An 18,460-nucleotide genomic window follows, 5' to 3' on the forward strand; every position below is an offset into this window, starting at 1 on the left:
CAATGTGATTTTCAGATTTTTTTTTTTTTTTTTTTTTTTTTTTTTTTTTAAGATTCTGGCTTCTCTATTCTTTATAGGTGGGAAAACTTGCAAAATCGACGGGATCAAATACTTATTTGCCTCACTGTACCAAATCTGGTGAAAACTGGGCAAATACAACTGAAATAATCACACTCACAAGTGAAATGTCACATGACTGATTCTCCTGCCATCTAATGGACTCAGAAAAAAAAAAAAAATTATACCAAGTGCTTCACGCCTTGGTTGGCCGTCACTACCAGTTTGCACACTTCCAAACTCACCTGTCCATCTCTTCCTGCTCCCTGCACGACAGCTCCATGGCCATGCGCAGCTGCTCATCGAAACTCGCTGCCACACCAAAGTGCCCCGACAACTGTGGATCGGCCACTGTACTGTAGGAGAGCGGAGAGTTGGGGGCAGGGTCTGAAGGTGAGAGAGACAAGCGCTGGCTGGGGTCCATCACATCATCGGCGTCTCTGCTCGCCAGTGAGATGGACAGAGACTCCTGGATAGCCCTGTTAGAGACAGAATTTAAAAAGAAGGCATGCCACAAAAAAAAAAAAAAAAAAAACTAACAAGATATGAGGACAAGGCAAAACTTCAGTTATTCCTCATTACAAGATGACTGCTCTCCTGCGGAGGTAGAAAGAAAAGTGCTAATCACTGACTCCTACCCACAGCGATATAATTAAATTACATCTCATGCCCGCAGAGTTCCTTAAAAAGCTTATTGAGGTTATAAATCTACAAGCTCCCATTCAAGAGACAAAAGTGCCGTACGTTAGTTTAGTGCAAAGAAATTCTTTGCCTGACTGAAAAGTCTCCTAAAAATGACACTGCAAATCAAACAAAATCTTACTAATATGTCACCTCTGAAGTCCATTATCCAATCTACACTAAAATGGTAATCAATCACTCCCTACTATGTGTATTATCTCCCGCTACCAGTTCATTTGGGCTGAATTCAGATGTCTTCCAGAGAAACCATTCACACGTATGGGCTTAGAATCTCTTACTTTCTCATTGTATAGACAGATTTACTTGTATCTATTCAGAAATGCAGTCCACCTGTTTCTCTATCAGTTATTATACAAATAATGAGTGTTTGTGAGTTCCATGGTACGACTATTTCATGAGGTGAAAGCTGGAATGTTCCATTCAACGAGGCTCCTTAAATGGGACATTCCAGCTTTCACCTCATGACATACTCGTATTTGTTCCATTGAAAGAATGAAAAACATTCATTATTTGTTTTATATAACAGTTAAAACAGATCCTTGTCATTTGATATTTTATTAATTTATAAACAGAAAAGAGACTTACATTTTGCTGTGCATCACCAGTACGTTGATGTCAGCAGTCCAACACGAACTTTAAATAGGAGTCCAAAATTGTTTTCAGTCAACTTGGAAAAACAGGTAGATGGCTCAAAAATAATTAAACAGCTAGACAGTTCAAAAATAATTAAAAATAAAATAAAAATCACGTCAGAAATTAGTACAGCTTTTCATCCTAACAGCTCTTCATCCCTCCAGAAGGCTTATGGCGTAGTGAATTTGGTTTTGTGTGTGTGTGTGTGTGTGTGTTAGAAGAATTGGCACCGCCAATTAGCTCGTTGTCCATCAGCAAAACAAACTCCGCCATGTTTAGCTAAACGCTGCCCCCCCACTAGTGGGCGGTGGACACAACGTGCAATTGTACAAAATGTATGGAACCAAATTGCACGCTAAATGCAATGCATCACAAATGGGATAAATAATCCATGTCACACAATGCACCAATCAAATGACAAGGATCCACTCAGCCATTATATAAAAAAAAACACATCGTTAGCTCTATAAGAAATCACTGAACCTGGAGCTGAAGTTACTTTTTAAGTTACCATGATGGATGAAATATGAATCACTGGAAAGCAGCGACTGCTTTAATACTTGGTCGACTCCTAGACGGTATATAACTGGCACACGATGACAAAATGCAGACCATAACCAGTGATAAGACAATCTACCAGATCACTACCTCCGCCAGATGGGTTGCACACTATCCTTATGTTCTCACTCGTGTCGTGATTGCAGCTGGTGAAACTTTTTCTCCACTTGTATGCACAAGAAAGCAAATACAGGGCAGCACAGTGGATTAGTGGTTAGCAGTGATGTCTCACAGCAAGAAGGCCGTGGGATCGCTTCCCATCCTTTCTGTGTGGAGTCTGCATGTTCTCCCCGTGTCTGTGCAGGTTCCCTCCGGGTGCTCTGGCTTCCTCCCACATCCCAAGACATGCAGGTTAGGTGGACTGGAAACTTGAAATTGACTGTAGGAGTGCACGTGGGTGTGAATATGTTTGCCTGTCTGTATACGAGGGCTGTCAAAGTATAGGTTTTTCCACGCCTGTCGGTGACGTCATTCGCCTGTGAGCACTCCTTGTGGGAGGAGTCGTCCAGCCCCTCGTCGGAATTCCTTTGTCTGAGAAGTTGCTGAGAGACTGGCGCTTTGTTTGATCAAAATTTTTTCTAAACCTGTGAGACACATCGAAGTGGACAGAGAACAGAGAAGTTTCAGAAGAAGTCGATTTCAGCATTTTATCCAGATATTCCACTGTTAAAGGAGATTTTTTTAATAAAAGACGTGCGGACGGGTCCGCGCGTCGGGACGCAGCCGGCGCAGTGCGGCAGCACAGGAAAAACACCTCTGTGTTGATAACCATTTGTAAAATCCAGGCGGCTTTTGATGGCTTTCAGTGGAGTGAGTATATGAGAAATTGTTTAACAGCTGGACATGTTCCAACTTGTCCTTAAGGCTTCCAACGGAGGTGTTTTTCCTGTGGCGGAGCGTTGCGGCGGCTGCGAGCCGACGCTGCAATCCGCCCGCACGTCTTTCATTAAAAAAAAATCTCCTTTAACAGTGGAATATCCGGATAAAATGCTGAAACCGACTTCTTCTGAAACTTCTCTGTTCTCTCACGACGTCCTGGATCAATAAAGCCTGAAATGTGGAAGTTTTCAGCTTGAAACAGGCTGACGACGGCGCCTGGGACCGCTGCACGACGTCTCGCTCCATGGGAAGTCCTTAAAGCGACAGTATCACCTCAAAATCTCTCATCAGCCGTTACAATTTTCACCGAAAACCAGCTTAATTTTTCGAACCGTGTCCACTTCGATGTGTCTCACAGGTTTAGAAAAAATTTGGATCAAACAAAAGCGCCAGTCTCAGCAACTTCTCAGACAAAGGAATTCCGACGAGGGGCTGGACAACTCCTCCCACAAGGAGTGCTCACAGGCGAATGACGTCACCGACAGGCGTGGAAAAACTCACGCATGCGCACGAGGGTTCAAGCATGTCTGACGTAAAAACATATGAATGAAATCCATATAGTTTTTGAAAAAAATAAAAAGGACATATACTTTATTGACAGACCTCGTATGTGGCCCTGCAACAGACTGGCATCCTGCCCAGGATGTACCGCACCTAATGCCCTATAACTGCTGGAATAGGCTCCACCCCCACGAGACTCTTGATTGGAGCAATTAGGTATAGAAAATGGATAAAATTTTAGCAATATTACTATATTTCCAAAAAAAAAAACAACACTACTTCACTGATACTGTATATACCAAGAAATTGATTTTGCACCTTTAATGAGACGATGACTTAATAAGTAAAAGTTATTTTAGGTACCAGTCAAGGATCTTAAAAATCTTGTGAAGTGAAAGTCTTGTCAGCATCTTCTTTTGAGTCACATCTCAGACAAAAGCTTTTTTGACTCGCCACAAGATTTTTAAGCCTCCTGTGGTGTTTGTAATTTCCTCATACTGGTAAAATAAAACATAGTTGTTTGCCCATTTCAAGGCCTTATTTCAACAAATCTTTAAGGAATTTTCATTTGTTCCATTGGGAGATATATTTTATTTTATTAAATACATGAAAACAGTGTGTTTGAAGTTGTAACAGATTTTTTAAAATATCTGCCAGTGGAGCAGTGGAGCAAGTGAAAAATTCACATATTTCTTTACATAAAGTCTTAAATTATGAGAAAACCCATTTAGAGCTTTACTTTTATGAGTACTAGGAAGTGCTGCATTTTTCCACAAATAATAGCATCTTAAAAAGAATTAATGAGTTAAAAAAATAAATAAATAAAAATCAAGATTGGCAGCATGTACTGATGCTGCAGTTCCACAACACCATGGAACTGCTTTGTGTCCTGAATGGCAAAAAGAAAAAAGAAGCTTGTTCCATCATAGATATGCATTAAATGTACATGGGATATTCTAACGAGAAACTAGACAAAGGTAACGGATAAGGTTTGGCGTTTTTGCAGTACATTCGTAGCAAAACTGCTGACGGTATCATTCATATTGGCGAGGTGATGGTCTAGTGGTTAAGGTGTTGGGCTTGAGATTAGAAGATTCTCGGTTCAAATCCCAGCCTGATTGGAAAATCACTAAGGGACCGTGGGCAAGGTCTTTAATCCCCTATTGCTCCCGGTGTGTAGTGGGCGCCTTGTATGGCAGCACCCTCACATCAGGGTAAATGTGAGGCATTATTGTAAAGCACTTTGAGCATCTGATACAGATGGAAAAGCGCTATATAAATGTAGTCCATTTATATTGTGTTTACAGCTGGGTTTTTCCTCTGCAGGAGCAGTGTGTTCTTGCAGAGGTGACATACAGTATGAGTGTGTGCTCACCTCTCCAGCTGAGAGTCTTCCTCATACAGGGGAGACTGCGGCACAGGGCGGCTGTTCGTCAGTGCCTCCCAGATGGTCACCTGGAGAAAAAAACAAAAACACAAAGGAGGCACAAAGCTGAAACACACCAATTGTGATAACTTTGACTAAAATTTTGTAAAAGCTTGTGAATATTTGTCTGACTTGGTCGCTTTCTGTGCCAGCGTCCAACAGGCTCTGCTGGATGGCAAACTGCAGCAGGTTATCATCCTCGTCTCTCATTGGCTCACTGCGACCAGGACCGAGGGTGGTGTAGTCCGACGGGGGCTCAAACACAGAAGGGTCGACCTCGCACTGGAAGGGAGGGGGCGACTGACCTAAGAGAACAACAGGTCAGTCAAATGGGAGAGTTCAGTACGTATCGTGACGTTTTAAAAATTATTAAAAACATACTTTGAACACACACACACACACACACACAGTCCAACAAGAGCAATCAGAGATTTTTGATGTCTGCCAAGGGTTGACAAGGACTCAAAACATAAGATATGTGACTCACATCATGAACCGGACTTTACCTGGATCCAGATTCCACAACACAATGCAATAATTGCATACTGATCCAGATGTTTCAATCTGATATTTAATTCACAAGCTGAAACAAAATAGTGTCGTCTTGAACTTGATTTTACGTCATGATGTTGTATGTTTCTGCTGCAGAACCTACATACTGAACATTCAACATGAACAGGGTCTTGCTTTGTCCAATAGCCATATGTGATTTAAATTTTGTCAAGATCCATCAAGCAGATTTGAGATGATCCTCGAAATGGTGAAAATTTAAGAAGTGATACAGAATCGAGATCTTGATCCCGATCCACTCCAAAATTCAGTGGAGTCTTCCATGGCCTAATATCTATCTATGGTGAAATTTAATGGAGTCTTCCATGCCCCAAAATCCATCTTTGGTGAAAAATTCACCAAAATCTGTGCAGTAGCTTTGACGTAATCCTGCTAACAGACAGATAAATAGACGCTGATGATTTTATTACTTCCTTGGCGGACGTAGTAATACAAATCCCTCCACCACTGCAGGTCAAACACGGACTTGAACGGAGGAGGGATGATTGGATGAGCTGTGTGTATATCAGTCGTCATAGTTACCAGCTTCTTCGGAGCTCTCCGGTTTGTGAACGGTAACAGAGCTGACTGGCTCGTCACAGCCACACAGGTTACTGAAGGTCACTCTGGCATTCAACACATGAAACAGGGGAATTTCTGGAGGACAGACAGATGATCCACACAGGTTACAGCAGACACAGATGCATAACTGCAGTGAGGACTATCAGTACTGTGCACGTGCTGCTGCAAAAACAAATAAAGCAAAACCACGAGATGACAGACGGCTGCAGGGAGATTCTGATGACCGACTTCATGACCCTTATCACTGAAACAAACAGAGAGGGCCAATAACAACACAGTCAGCCCGCACGCAGGGCGGCAGATTAAACAACACTATAAAAGGACATTTAAACCAAGTATGTGTGCAGGCAGACCTCACTGTACAGTCAGTCCGCAAGTATGTGGAAAGTGAAATTGTCATTTTGCCACTAAACACCACAATGAAGACAAAATGACCAATCAGAAGTTCAGCTTTAATTCAAGGGCATTAAATATATTACATGAACTTTTAGGGAATCCATTTCTATACAAAGTATAGAAATGTCCATCTCCATCTCGGACAAACTAACCATTCTTAAATGTGAGAATTAAATATCACTTTTACAGGCAAACCCAGCAACGTCCGTCTGTTGCACCAGCAGTCAGCTTCAGGGTGAAATAGAACAGAGAAGAATTTCCACACAAAAAGCTGGCTCTAATCTAGGTTCAAGTCACCAGTGTGCTTTCTGGCAAACTACAGCTGAAATTCATTATGTATGAAAGTCCTTCTCTGCGCCACTCCAACATGAAGCTGTGCAACTGGTGAGGCAACATGAACAAGTGGTGCCATGTACAGCTTCTTCAGTCACAGATACAGAAGCCTACAACTCCTTTAGAGCTGTAACACAGGTGTTGGTGGCTTCCCTCACTCGTCTGTTTGATCCATAGCCACTGCCTACTCTGGGCAAATTTACCATACTGGCTGCAGTACTTAGTGACTGATTTAAATAAAGCCCATGACATATTAAGAGACTTGGAAATATTCATGTATCCATCCCCGAACTACAGAAAGGTGGTTGGAAAAGTGACAAATTAATCTTTATATTTAGAATCGTTTGTCCAATTACTTATGGCCTCAGAAAATGCATGTGTTTTTTTAATGGTTATAATTCTTAAATGAAATGCATTATGTCATAGTATTGTTAACCTCTGCTGAATTACAGATGAAAGTCTACACTACAAGCACATCTGATTGACTTCATCTCTATTGTGGTGATTTACAGAAAAAATTACAAACCTTGTGTCACTGACTAAATAGTTATGGACTTGTACTCCAGAAAACCCAGTATAAAAACAAAATTGTAAGATTAAGGTACAAATTACCCACCTTCAATAGGTGACACAGAAAAATTTTTAAATCTAGTCTCGAACCTCAACTTCTTAATCCTAACTGCTAACCAGTTTCACATTGAAGGTGCACGAAACGAAGAAGCTGTACCAGCTGCTGCCGTTCTTCCTAACCTCAGGGACACATGATTATACGGCATGTGCCAACAAATGTGGCTCAGCCAACTCAGACACAGTGTGCATCTATTCAGTATTTTACACAAATAAAACAAGTTTCAAATCCAGTCCAGTTAGAATTCAAGGAGCCGCACTGAATCATCTAAAAGACTTTGAATGCTTTTAAGTGGCAGAACCAAAAATAAATCATTGCAGTCATCAGTTCTGGAGGACACAAATGCATGAATCAAAAGCTTGGCATTGACCAAACAAGACTGCTCTAATGTTTGCAGCATTTCACAAATGGGGGGAAAAAAACGACAGAAACCAGAGAGGGAAATCATCAAATAGCTGACCAGACCCGATGAGTAACATCATCAGTAGGTTTTAGGATCTGCAAAAGTTAGACAACAAAGGCCTCACTGCAATCAGACGAGCCTCCAACTTATCAATAAACACATTTCCTGAAAGCACTGACATATACAACTGCAACGACTATATCGCAGTGAAAACTCAATCACATAGTTATAAATAATCTTTCCTAATGGTGCTCAATACAGGAAAAACAGTAATGGGCCAAGACTCAACCCCCGAGGAATCCCGCGCTGAACAGAGTATCCCGCACAGCACAAAGACTGACCCAGCAAGCAAGACATAAACAGATGCTATGACACACTGTTCTGCTTTAAAGTGTAAATTGCAGTTGTAAATCATTTTCATAAATCTTTGACAAGACCAGCTGTGATGATGATGGATTTCACACAAATGGTAGCAGACATTTGAAACAAACCTTGAATACAGCTTTACAATATGATTTTTACTACAATTCACAGCAAGGCAGATAACTTCTAACATGGAGCTAGAACCCAGGTTATAATCTTTACATTCTTTCAGCCCAATGCATGACCCCCCCACACATACACACACCTACCTATCTTTACAGGAAAGCCTGGTGGCAGGCGGAGGGTGATAAAGTCACGCAGCTTGGCAAAGTGCGCGTTGGAGATGGCCATGAGGTCAATGATTGGTGTCACCTGCTCAGCCAGTGACAAAGGGTGAGTCTCACTCAACCAGAGGGTGGCTTTAAACCTGAAGAGGCAAAGAGACAGAAATGGTAACAGCACTGGAAAAACACAAGGTAAATGTTTCTCCTCATGTAAAGAGTATAATGCTTTGATGAGTGCTAGTTGAACTTTTGAGAGTTTTTGCACCCTCTTTAATTGTGATATCCTTGCTGTGCTGCCATGTGGTGGCAGCGCACCTTTGGACTTTGCTGCTAAGCTCAATGGGTCGTCCAATGTCCCTGCCATTCAAGTTGAACTCTGGGTTGAAGTATTCCTCAGCTGTGATGGCTGTGGGGTTGTGCGGGCTGGCACATTGGGACATGTTACTCTAACAGAGAGAAACCGCTGTCAGCGATGCTATTCAACAGAGGCTGCAGCTATGGTGTGTATGTGATAAACACATAGAACATACTCACCCCATTGTGAGCTGTGTGCTGCTCAGCTATCCCCAGAAAGGACTGAAGAGGAGTCCTGGAGCCTGAGTGGAAAAAAACAAGGTCATCAACTTCCAAATGTATTCTTTTTTTAATACGACCAACAGTCTCTCTGAAAGTTTGACCTATGGGAAGAGGTGTTAGGTATTGCAGGAGAATAAAGGTTCAAGTTTTTATGGTCCTGGTGCTACCTGTCTTTCTGTACAATTGTAAAACAGATAAACCAGTTAACATCCCATGAGATGCTGTGTTCAAATGATTAGATGTCCGGCTCTAATGTCCACACTTGGTTTCTATACTACATGCATTATACACTGGCACAAAGGCCTATATTAAAGGTGTACATGTCTGTTTGAGACGTTGGTGGGATGTTGTCAAGGAGCACTGGAAAACCCCTCTTATCTTCAATATCTACATGGACTTTGTGGTATGAATAGCATGTCATGAAGTCCTAAAGGAGCACCCACAGGTGAGCGTCAGAATAAAATATTGCATACCTAATGAAGTATCACTGAGGGAATACCAGTGTTGTGTAAAGTACCGGAAAACCACACTTAGGTAAAAGTACAGATACCCATTAAAAAAAATACTTTGGTAGAAGTTCAAGTCACTGATTGAAATGCTACTCAAGTAAAAGTCTTGAAGTATCTAGTATTTATTGTACTTAAGTATGACAAGTAATGTACAACTACGTAAGTGTACTCAAGTACTGAAAGTAAAAGCACAAGTAAATGTTAATAATCAAAAACAGACTGATTTTTTTTTTATAAAAGTTTTTTATAAACGTTTAAGCTTGTAAATGACTGGTAGTATTAGTCAAAATACTGAAAATTGTGCACATCACACAAAAACACTTCAGAAACAAGGTTTCAAGGGGTGATGGCCAAGTGGTTAATGCACTTGGTTTCAGCTCAGAAGGTTCCGTGTTCAAATCCCACTCCTGCCACATTTCTGCATGTAATATGGAGTTGCGTCAGGAAGGGCATCTGGCGTAAAACCTGTGCCAATTCAACATGCAGATCTACCTCGGATTTGCTGTGGTGACCCCGAGTGCAAACAAGGGAGCAGCCGAAGGGACTTACTTACACAAAAACACTTCAGAAACAAGGTTTCAAAACCTAAACGAGAGTAGGCTACTCACTAGGTGTTCACAGGAAACATTTATTTCTATATGTATTTATTTTCATTGTTACATGGTTTTATCCTTTCTGTTGTGTTTTGTTTCATTAGGTTATTTCTGTCTCTTTCTCTAAAATTGTATTGTAACATTATTAGCCTATTATTATTGACTATTATTGTCTATTATCTAGACTATTATTGTTGTTGCTATATTAATAAAAATAAATATGAAAAAATAACAATTTGACTCTTTTACGACAAACGCTGAGCCATTAATTATACAGAAAACAAATCAACACAAACGTGCTGATGCTTAATGCTAACTTTAACACTGAAAACGCCATAGACATGCTAACGCATTAGCATCGGTCCAGTTTTTAAGTTATAAAATACATCTATCAACTGTTTCAGAAGACCATAACAGGTCGGTTTAACATAAAAAATATTAAATATTACTCACAGACATATGCTCTTCAGGGTTTTAGCTGGGAAAAATTAGGATAAAGCGACAATGAATCCACGAATCATAGATCGAAGCACTGCTTCGACCTACAAATCACAGCTTCGATTGGTTCAAAGTTCAAAGCAAAGCTGCGCTGCAGAAAAGTTGATTACAGACCCGCTGCAGGTCTGTAATCAATGTAGGGAAATTATAATTTTCCTGACAAACACCCCCCAAGTGCGCAACTGCAAAAAAGCCTACGGGACATGCCTCATGACAAATCGGCCTGACTTCGTTGCAGTCACTAGTAATCAGTGGTGTCTCTGGGTGAAAACACATTTTTCGCGCACGTGTGTGTTTTTTTTTTGTAACGAGTAACGGCATGGCACACAGAAAAAGTATCAGAGTAGAAGTATGCAATTAAGGTCGGAAATGTAGTGAAGAAAAAGTGAAAGTAAGCTGAATTAAAAAAACTCAAGTACAAAGTCTTCCAAAACGTACTTAAGTACAGTAGTGAAGTATTTTTTACTTCGTTACTATACAACACTGGGGAATACCATAAGAAAAACCCAGCAATTGCTGTTACTTAGGTCACTGAACTCCTACAGTGCATCCAGAAAGTATTCACAGTGCTTCACTTTTTCCCACATTTTGTTTTTTTTACAGCCTCATTCCAAAATGGATGAAATCAATTTTTCCTCAAAAATCTACACGCAATACCCCATAATGACAATGTGAAAAACATGACATTTTTGCGAATTTATTAAAAAAATAATAATAAATTACATGCACTTGAGTATTCACAGCCTTTGCCATGAGACACAAAATTAAGCTCAGGTGCATCCTGTTTCCACTGATCATCCTTGAGATGTTTCCACAGCTTAACTGAAGTCCACCTGGGGTAAATTCAGTTGATTGGACATGATTTGGAAAGGCACACACCTGTCTACATATAAAGGTCCCACAGAGCACAAACCAAGCATAAAGTCAAAGGAATTGTCTGTAACCTTTGAGACAGGGTTGTCTCAAGGGACAAATCTGGGGAAGGGTCCAGAAACATTTCTGCTGCTTTGAATGTCCCAATGAACACAGTGGCATCCATCATCCATATACAGAAGTTCAGATCCACCAGGACTCTTCCTAGAGCTGGGCACGTGTCTAAACTGAGCAATTGGGGGAGAAGGGCCTTAGTCAGGGAGGTGACCAAGAACCAGATCGTCACTCTGTCAAAGCTCCAGTATTTCTGTGAAGAGAGGAGAACCTTCCAGAAGGACAACCATCTCTGCAGCAATCCAACAATCAGGCCTGTTGGTAGAGTGGCCATATGGAAGCCACTCCTTCGTAAAAGGCACATGGCAGCCCACCTGCAGTTTGCCAAAAGGCACCTGAAGAACTCTCAGACTATGAGAAACAAAATTCTCGGGTCTGACAAGACAAAGATTGAACTCCTTGGCATGAATGCCAGGTGTCATGTTTGAAGGAAACCAGGCACCATCCGTACAGTTAAGCGTGGTGGTGGCAGCATCATGTTGTGGGGATGTTTGTCAGCAGCAGGAACTGGGAGACTAGTCAGGATTGAGGGAAAGATGAATGCAGCAATGTACAGAGACATCCTGGATGAAACCCTGCTCCAGAGCACTCCTGACCTCAGACTGGAGCGACAGTTCATCTTTCAGCAGGACAATGACCCTGTCTGAGCACACAGCCAAGATATCAAAGGAGTGGCTTTTGAACAACTCTGAATGTCCTTGAGTGGTCCAGCCAGAGACCAGACCTGAATCTGATTGAACATCTCTGGAGAGATCTGAAAATGGCTGTGCACTGACCTTCCATTATATTCCAAAGAAGAATGGGCAACACTGCCCAAGACAGGTGCACCAAGCTTGTGGCATCATATTCAATAAGACTTGAGGCTGCAATTACTGTCAATGGTGCATCAACAAAGTATTGAGCATAAGGTGTGAGAACACTTATGTACATGTAATTTATTAGTTTTTTTATTTTAAATAAATTTGCTAAGATGTCAAAAAACTTTTTTTCATGTTATTATGGGGTGTTGTGAGTAGAATTTTGAGGGAAAAAATTAATGTATTCAATTTTGGAATTAGGCTGTAGTAAATTGTGGAAATAATGAAGTGCTGTGATTTTCACACATTTTGGTTTACACATCTTTTACTAACACTGAGAAGACAAACTTCAACGTGGATGAAGAAATCAAGGATCAGGAGCACCCCAAGGCAGGCAATGCGCCTAGACGAAAATGATGATGATGATTATGCTAAGGTGACGACTGAATACTTTTTGTAGCTGGTGTCTCCAGAAGATACTTGGCTGGAATGACCATGTTAAATGAGCAGGATCTTTGCGGACACTCAGCCATCCTGCTTGCACCGTGAGGGACCGTCCGCTGCAGCATTATAGCCTTATGGCGCACTTCCCTGAGCATGATCCAGCGTGCACAACATGCGTTCAAATGGAAATGTCTAGGCTTCGTCAACATGTCATCTGGCTGTAGCAGACAGAGGGCTACTTTTTGAGATGGGCTGGACCGGTGGTCTGCCTAGGTAGCTGTTATTCTAATCCAATTACTTTTTTCCGCAAACCTGATTGGTTAATCGTGTGAGATTTCAGACCATAAAATATCGCGTGTACGATGGAAAAACAAAACTGTTTCATATTAATGTGTTACTCCGTGCCTTGACCGCACACGCTGCTATGTGGATGTAAATAAAGGCACTGTCAGCTGAGAGAAAGAGAAAGTGGCGTAGCAACGACAATGGTGAAATGGGTAAATTCAAGATACCATACGAAAGTATTGATGTGAATTCTGATACAGAATTCCTCAATGCAGTTGAGATGGAGAAATCTGTGGATCTGCTCACAGATTTTCCAGTTTGACATGAAGACGCTGCTGCTTAGACAAGCCTGACACTCTTTCACAACGATTCGTCGACCAAATTACTTACAGAAAAATAAGACATGCAAACGGAATTGGATTAGAATGGGAATAACCCCATTGTGTCTGATGATTTGCAAATAGCAGTAGCAAATAGCAATTTAAAACTCAATTTGCGACTGTAAAATCCAGCATTAATGTCTGCAAATCAGACACAACGGGGTTTTTCCCTAAATCAGGACCTTGGGATGTTTTCTTGGTTCGATGGATACAGCACCAGTGCATCCTCTCAGATTTGACCTGACCTGGTCTCTTTATGACCAGCAAGATGTGCATCTTTAAGACTGTAAGCCATTTCATACAAAACATACTCTTGATATGACGACAACAAATTTCTGTTGGTGTTTAACCCTCTGGGGCCAACGCCGTCATATACGACGGCTAAGACCAAGCTTTACTAAATTATAAATAACTTTTTAATGATGAGATAGAAACTTGCTCTTTTTTTGCTGAAAAGTTAACTCCGGACTTTCGATCCACCGTCCGCCATTTTTGTACTCCTCATAGAAGCTGTGAGATGACGTGCACAATGTGAGTGTCCAATTGGGATTGGTTCACCGTTATATGGTTTTCCAAAATCCAATCGTAGGGCAGATTTACCTCACGTGAAAAGCCAAAGATCGTTTTCAGGAGCGATATGTTACTAGTTGGCCCATTTGAATAGCCCCCTGGGTGCTCTCAGTGCGCCCTTACACACAGCGATCAGTGAAAGCAGGAGCAGACAGACAGCCTCTGATGACAATCTCATGTGCTCAAACAAAGAGTGTGTAACTATCAGGATTGCTCCACTAGTTTGTATGTGAATGTTACTGGATAACTCTGTTGCTTTCTCTGCATAAAGCACTGTTTACCATATCAAAATAACAAAATGCATAGACCATTTTGTAATATTGTTCAAAATGTGCATTTGTGTTTATTGTTTGAACCTTTTTGTTGTACAGTCTTTCACACAAGATCTCAAGTTACCTTTATAAAGTGTCAAAACAGTTGTTTATTATAGTTTGCTGTGTGTTTTGAATAAATGTGTGGAAAATTATTTTTCGCTTTATTTTTTCCTTGCCTATTTTTGATTTTAAACCTTTACACTTATAAAACACATTCTGAAAGCACAGGTTGTCCTGAAAAAAGAGAGACATAAAACTTGATTGTGGAATGTAGGGAGAGCTGTTAACAGCAATAATAAAACAATTATGCCAGGCGAGTAAACTGTCCAAAAAATGCCCTCAAACCCCAGAGGGTTAAGTACCATGTGATGTTCTTCCACCACCACAAACATAGTTAGCAAGACGTTCCTCTTGGCATTCACATACCTTTGCTTCTGGACTTATCCTGGTCTGACAGATGCTCTGTCCTTGACCGGGTCACCAGCTCCACATTAGTAGCACTGTAAACCTAGACCCGGCAACACACAAAGGAACAGCACATGTATCAATCATGCATAGACTTAAAACAGGTGTTAACTGTCAAGTTTGAAACTGGGAGATGACATGTCTGCTTCCCTCTCATGATTGAGTTGAACTGCATCCCAGTTTTGTCTGAACAACAGTTTTCCTGCAAAACTGATTCTTTGTACTCATGGAGAGGTTTGCAGTCGATTGCACTTTTTCCAAATCCAACTGCAGTTTTAATTTTGGAATGTGCAACATGTTCTATTGTGATTTCTACTAGTATTAAGAAGTCCAATACATTTAAAAAGGTATCCTATTATACACTCTTTCAAGAATGTCACCAGGTGTCTTAAAAGCCCTATATTAAAGACTTCAGCCATAAATACCCCATAGGCAGTGACGTGATGCATCCTCACATCACAAATGGAAAACAGGTTGACATAAAAAAAAAAAGAGTAACCATATTCAAGTTCAACGGGTATATAAAATTGATTTTGCAGAACATGGCTACTTTAATTTCATTAACTCCATGACTGAGCAATGATATTACCAAAAATACTGCATATTATACCACACATAGGTAAAGTCATTGAAACTAAAGAGTTATTAAACCTATTTGCACCGATTCGTTACCTTCCAGGTCAGAACACCTTTCCGGCAATCTTCGGCTTCAAAGGGGCTGTTTATTACAGATGACATGAAAATACCATTTGACCACCTTGTGACTTGAATGTGAAGTGCTGAACTGACAGAACTACAAATAAACATTGAATTAAATTATCTGCTAATAAGAAATAATCCAATTACAGTTTGATCGTTTAGAAAACGTTCGATTCTAATGATGCATTCACATGTTGGCGGTAAAATTAATCATAATGGTCACCAAAGCAAGATTCCTGTCATCTGCAGTGACATCATTTTACAAAGTTAATGACACGGACAATAATTTACTTACCAGTCATTGAACGATAAGACTAAGTTTTAGCATTCTGCATGGCGGTATATTAAGACAGGCTTTGTTTTAAGCTCTGGTTGTGATTTCATCTTAAAAACGTAACTTTGTGAGGTTATGGATGAATTCCTCTCTGTAACATCACAAATTATTCACATTTACCAGATTAAAACTGGGTGACCCTGCAATTGATCCATCTTTCATTACCCGTCTTTCACCCCGTTAAAGATAAAACACCAGGTTTGTCTTTTCGCTGTGGCAGACAACAGAAGTTTAAATTTTTTTGAACTTTTGGTGGCAAATTATGGTACTTTATCATTGTGCACACAGAGATGGTAACATTTTCAACTTGTAATTCAAAAAAATAGTACATCCAGGATTTTGGCACAGGTTTTACACCGAATGCAACTCTAGTTCTACGTATATGGAGAAACACAAGCACAACTCCTGAACTTCCCAAGCGATCTCCCAGCCAAGTACTAATCAGGACAGACTCTGCTTTGCATCTGAGATCTGACAAGATCTGGTGCACACAGAGCAGACTGGCTGCTTTTTCCTTTCTGTCCATTCTATTTGAAACAGACTGGAATTATTGTGAAAACAGACTGAGCCATCACCAACCTTAGCTTCGTAGCCGCTGACCACCTCACTCTTCTCCGATCGCCACCCCCAGATCCCAGACTTGTTTCTAAACATTAACAAAATAAAGATGTGGAACTCTTTATATTAACCGCAACAAATTGTGTGAGTTAGGGCTGCAACTAAATTATTTTTACATTCGATTCACCTGTTGATTATTTTTCAATGAATCGGTTAAGTGTTTGGGCCATAAAATATCAAAAAATGGTGAAAAAATATTGGTCAGCGCTTCTCGAACCCCAATATGGATCTGGACAAATGATATGTTTTGTAGACAAATCAAAGATAGTCAAGTTACTGTGAGAGCATGAAAGAAGCAGACAAACCACAAAAAGCATCAGATTCAGGAAGAGTCACCTAATTGTTGCAGCTTGACTGCAAATATATTTGTGAAAAATATGCAACACCAGAATCAACAAAAAAATAGTTTTCCAATTTAATTACTAAACCTTAGCATCTTAAAGCAAAATGAGGCAGATTTGTATTCAGAAAAAAGAGCCAAATGTCCAGTTGTGACTTATCACACCCAATTTGATCTAGAACAGGAGTTGTGGCTTCTAGAAAACAAGTCAAGTAAGACCATGATGAAATGAATCAGTCTACAATCTCTGCACATTACGCTTACCGTTCAAAGGCAATGTTGCGCGTGTTGAGGTGCGTGGAAACAATGGGCGACGTGAGTCTCTGGGCTGTGTTCTCCTGTGTGGGCTGCATGGCCGCCAGGAGGGATGGTGCGTCACGAGGGGACAACACGAGGGGCTCAGTGTATACCACTTGTTTCTCGTGGTCGACTTCCATCACCACGGCTCCATCATCTGTAGGCAACAACAAACATGATGCAGAGGATACGCCGACATCAATGTGAGTGTAGCAGCAAGAGGCACTGGAAATGTAAACGCGTCACCTGAGTTGCAACCACCGATTATGGCCATTATTATTAATTAATGGTTGCAAATGGTTAGCCTATAAAATATGAAACAATGGTTTTAGGACTTGGGCCAGAGCACTGAAAGTGGGCACGTCACCACACACCCATAATTTATAAGGTAAATTGGCCCTAATTAATATTTATGAATGATAACCAGCTTATAAAGCTTATAGTTAGGGCTGGATCAGGTGACCCTGAACCATCCCTTAGTTATGCTGCTATAGACTTAGACTGCTGGGGGGTTCCCATGATGCACTGAGTGTTTCTTTCTCTTTTTGCTCTGTATGCACCACTCTGCATTTAATCATTAGTGATTGATCTCTGCTCCCCTCCACAGCATGTCTTTTTCCTGGTTCTCTCCCTCAGCCCCAACCAGTCCCAGCAGAAGACTGCCCCTCCCTGAGCCTGGTTCTGCTGGAGGTTTCTTCCTGTTAAAAGGGAGTTTTTCCTTCCCACTGTCGCCAAGTGCTTGCTCACAGGGGGTCGTTTTGACCTTTGGGGTTTTTACGTAATTATTGTATGGCCTTGCCTTACAATATAAAGCGCCTTGGGGCAACTGTTTGTTGTGATTTGGCGCTATATAAATAAAATTGAATTGAACCATCATTAGCTGTAATCAGGTAGGGATCAATGAAGGATTACTCAAGCATCAACATTTAAAAATGCTCCAGTCATACTGAAAAATATACATTTGTGTGATCACAAAGATTCTCAAAAGGTATAGTTTGGACCATTTACAGTAGTGTTCAGAATAATAGTAGTGCTATGTGAATAAAAAGATTAATCCAGTTTTGAGTATATTTCTTATTGTTACATGGGAAACAAGGTACCAGTAGATTCAGTAGATTCTCACAAATCCAACAAGACCAAGCATTCATGATATGCACACTCTTAAGGCTATGAAATTGGGCTATTAGTAAAAAAAAAAAAAAAAGTAGAAAAGGGGGTGTTCACAATAATAGTAGCATCTGCTGTTGACGCTACAAACTCAAAACTATTATGTTCAAACTGCTTTTTTAGCATTCCTGTGAATCACTAAACTAGTATTTAGTTGTATAACCACAATTTTTCATGATTTCTTCACATCTGCGAGGCATTAAATTTGTTGGTTTGGAACCAAGATTTTGTTTGATTACTAGTGTGCTTGGGGTCATTGTCTTGTTGAAACACCCATTTCAAGGGCATGTCCT

At 40.6% G+C, this 18,460-nt stretch overlaps 1 protein-coding gene across 1 annotated transcript in view; it reads right to left on the reverse strand.

Annotated features, from left to right (window-relative positions):
* ankrd13d (ankyrin repeat domain 13 family, member D) overlaps positions 1 to 18,460 on the reverse strand; it is a 28,262-nt gene that overhangs the window by 3,240 nt on the left and 6,562 nt on the right. Inside the window, exons 6-15 of the mRNA XM_034181026.1 lie at positions 16,968 to 17,157; positions 16,325 to 16,391; positions 14,674 to 14,755; positions 8,829 to 8,890; positions 8,610 to 8,740; positions 8,280 to 8,437; positions 5,849 to 5,962; positions 4,889 to 5,061; positions 4,706 to 4,785; positions 303 to 536 (exon numbers count right to left, since the gene is read on the reverse strand). Coding sequence (XP_034036917.1) covers positions 303 to 536; positions 4,706 to 4,785; positions 4,889 to 5,061; positions 5,849 to 5,962; positions 8,280 to 8,437; positions 8,610 to 8,740; positions 8,829 to 8,890; positions 14,674 to 14,755; positions 16,325 to 16,391; positions 16,968 to 17,157 — 1,291 coding nt within the window. The remainder of the gene's footprint in view (positions 1 to 302; positions 537 to 4,705; positions 4,786 to 4,888; positions 5,062 to 5,848; positions 5,963 to 8,279; positions 8,438 to 8,609; positions 8,741 to 8,828; positions 8,891 to 14,673; positions 14,756 to 16,324; positions 16,392 to 16,967; positions 17,158 to 18,460) is intronic.

The sequence above is a fragment of the Thalassophryne amazonica genome, chromosome 11, assembly GCF_902500255.1.
Source record: "Thalassophryne amazonica chromosome 11, fThaAma1.1, whole genome shotgun sequence".
Taxonomy (NCBI): domain Eukaryota; kingdom Metazoa; phylum Chordata; class Actinopteri; order Batrachoidiformes; family Batrachoididae; genus Thalassophryne; species Thalassophryne amazonica.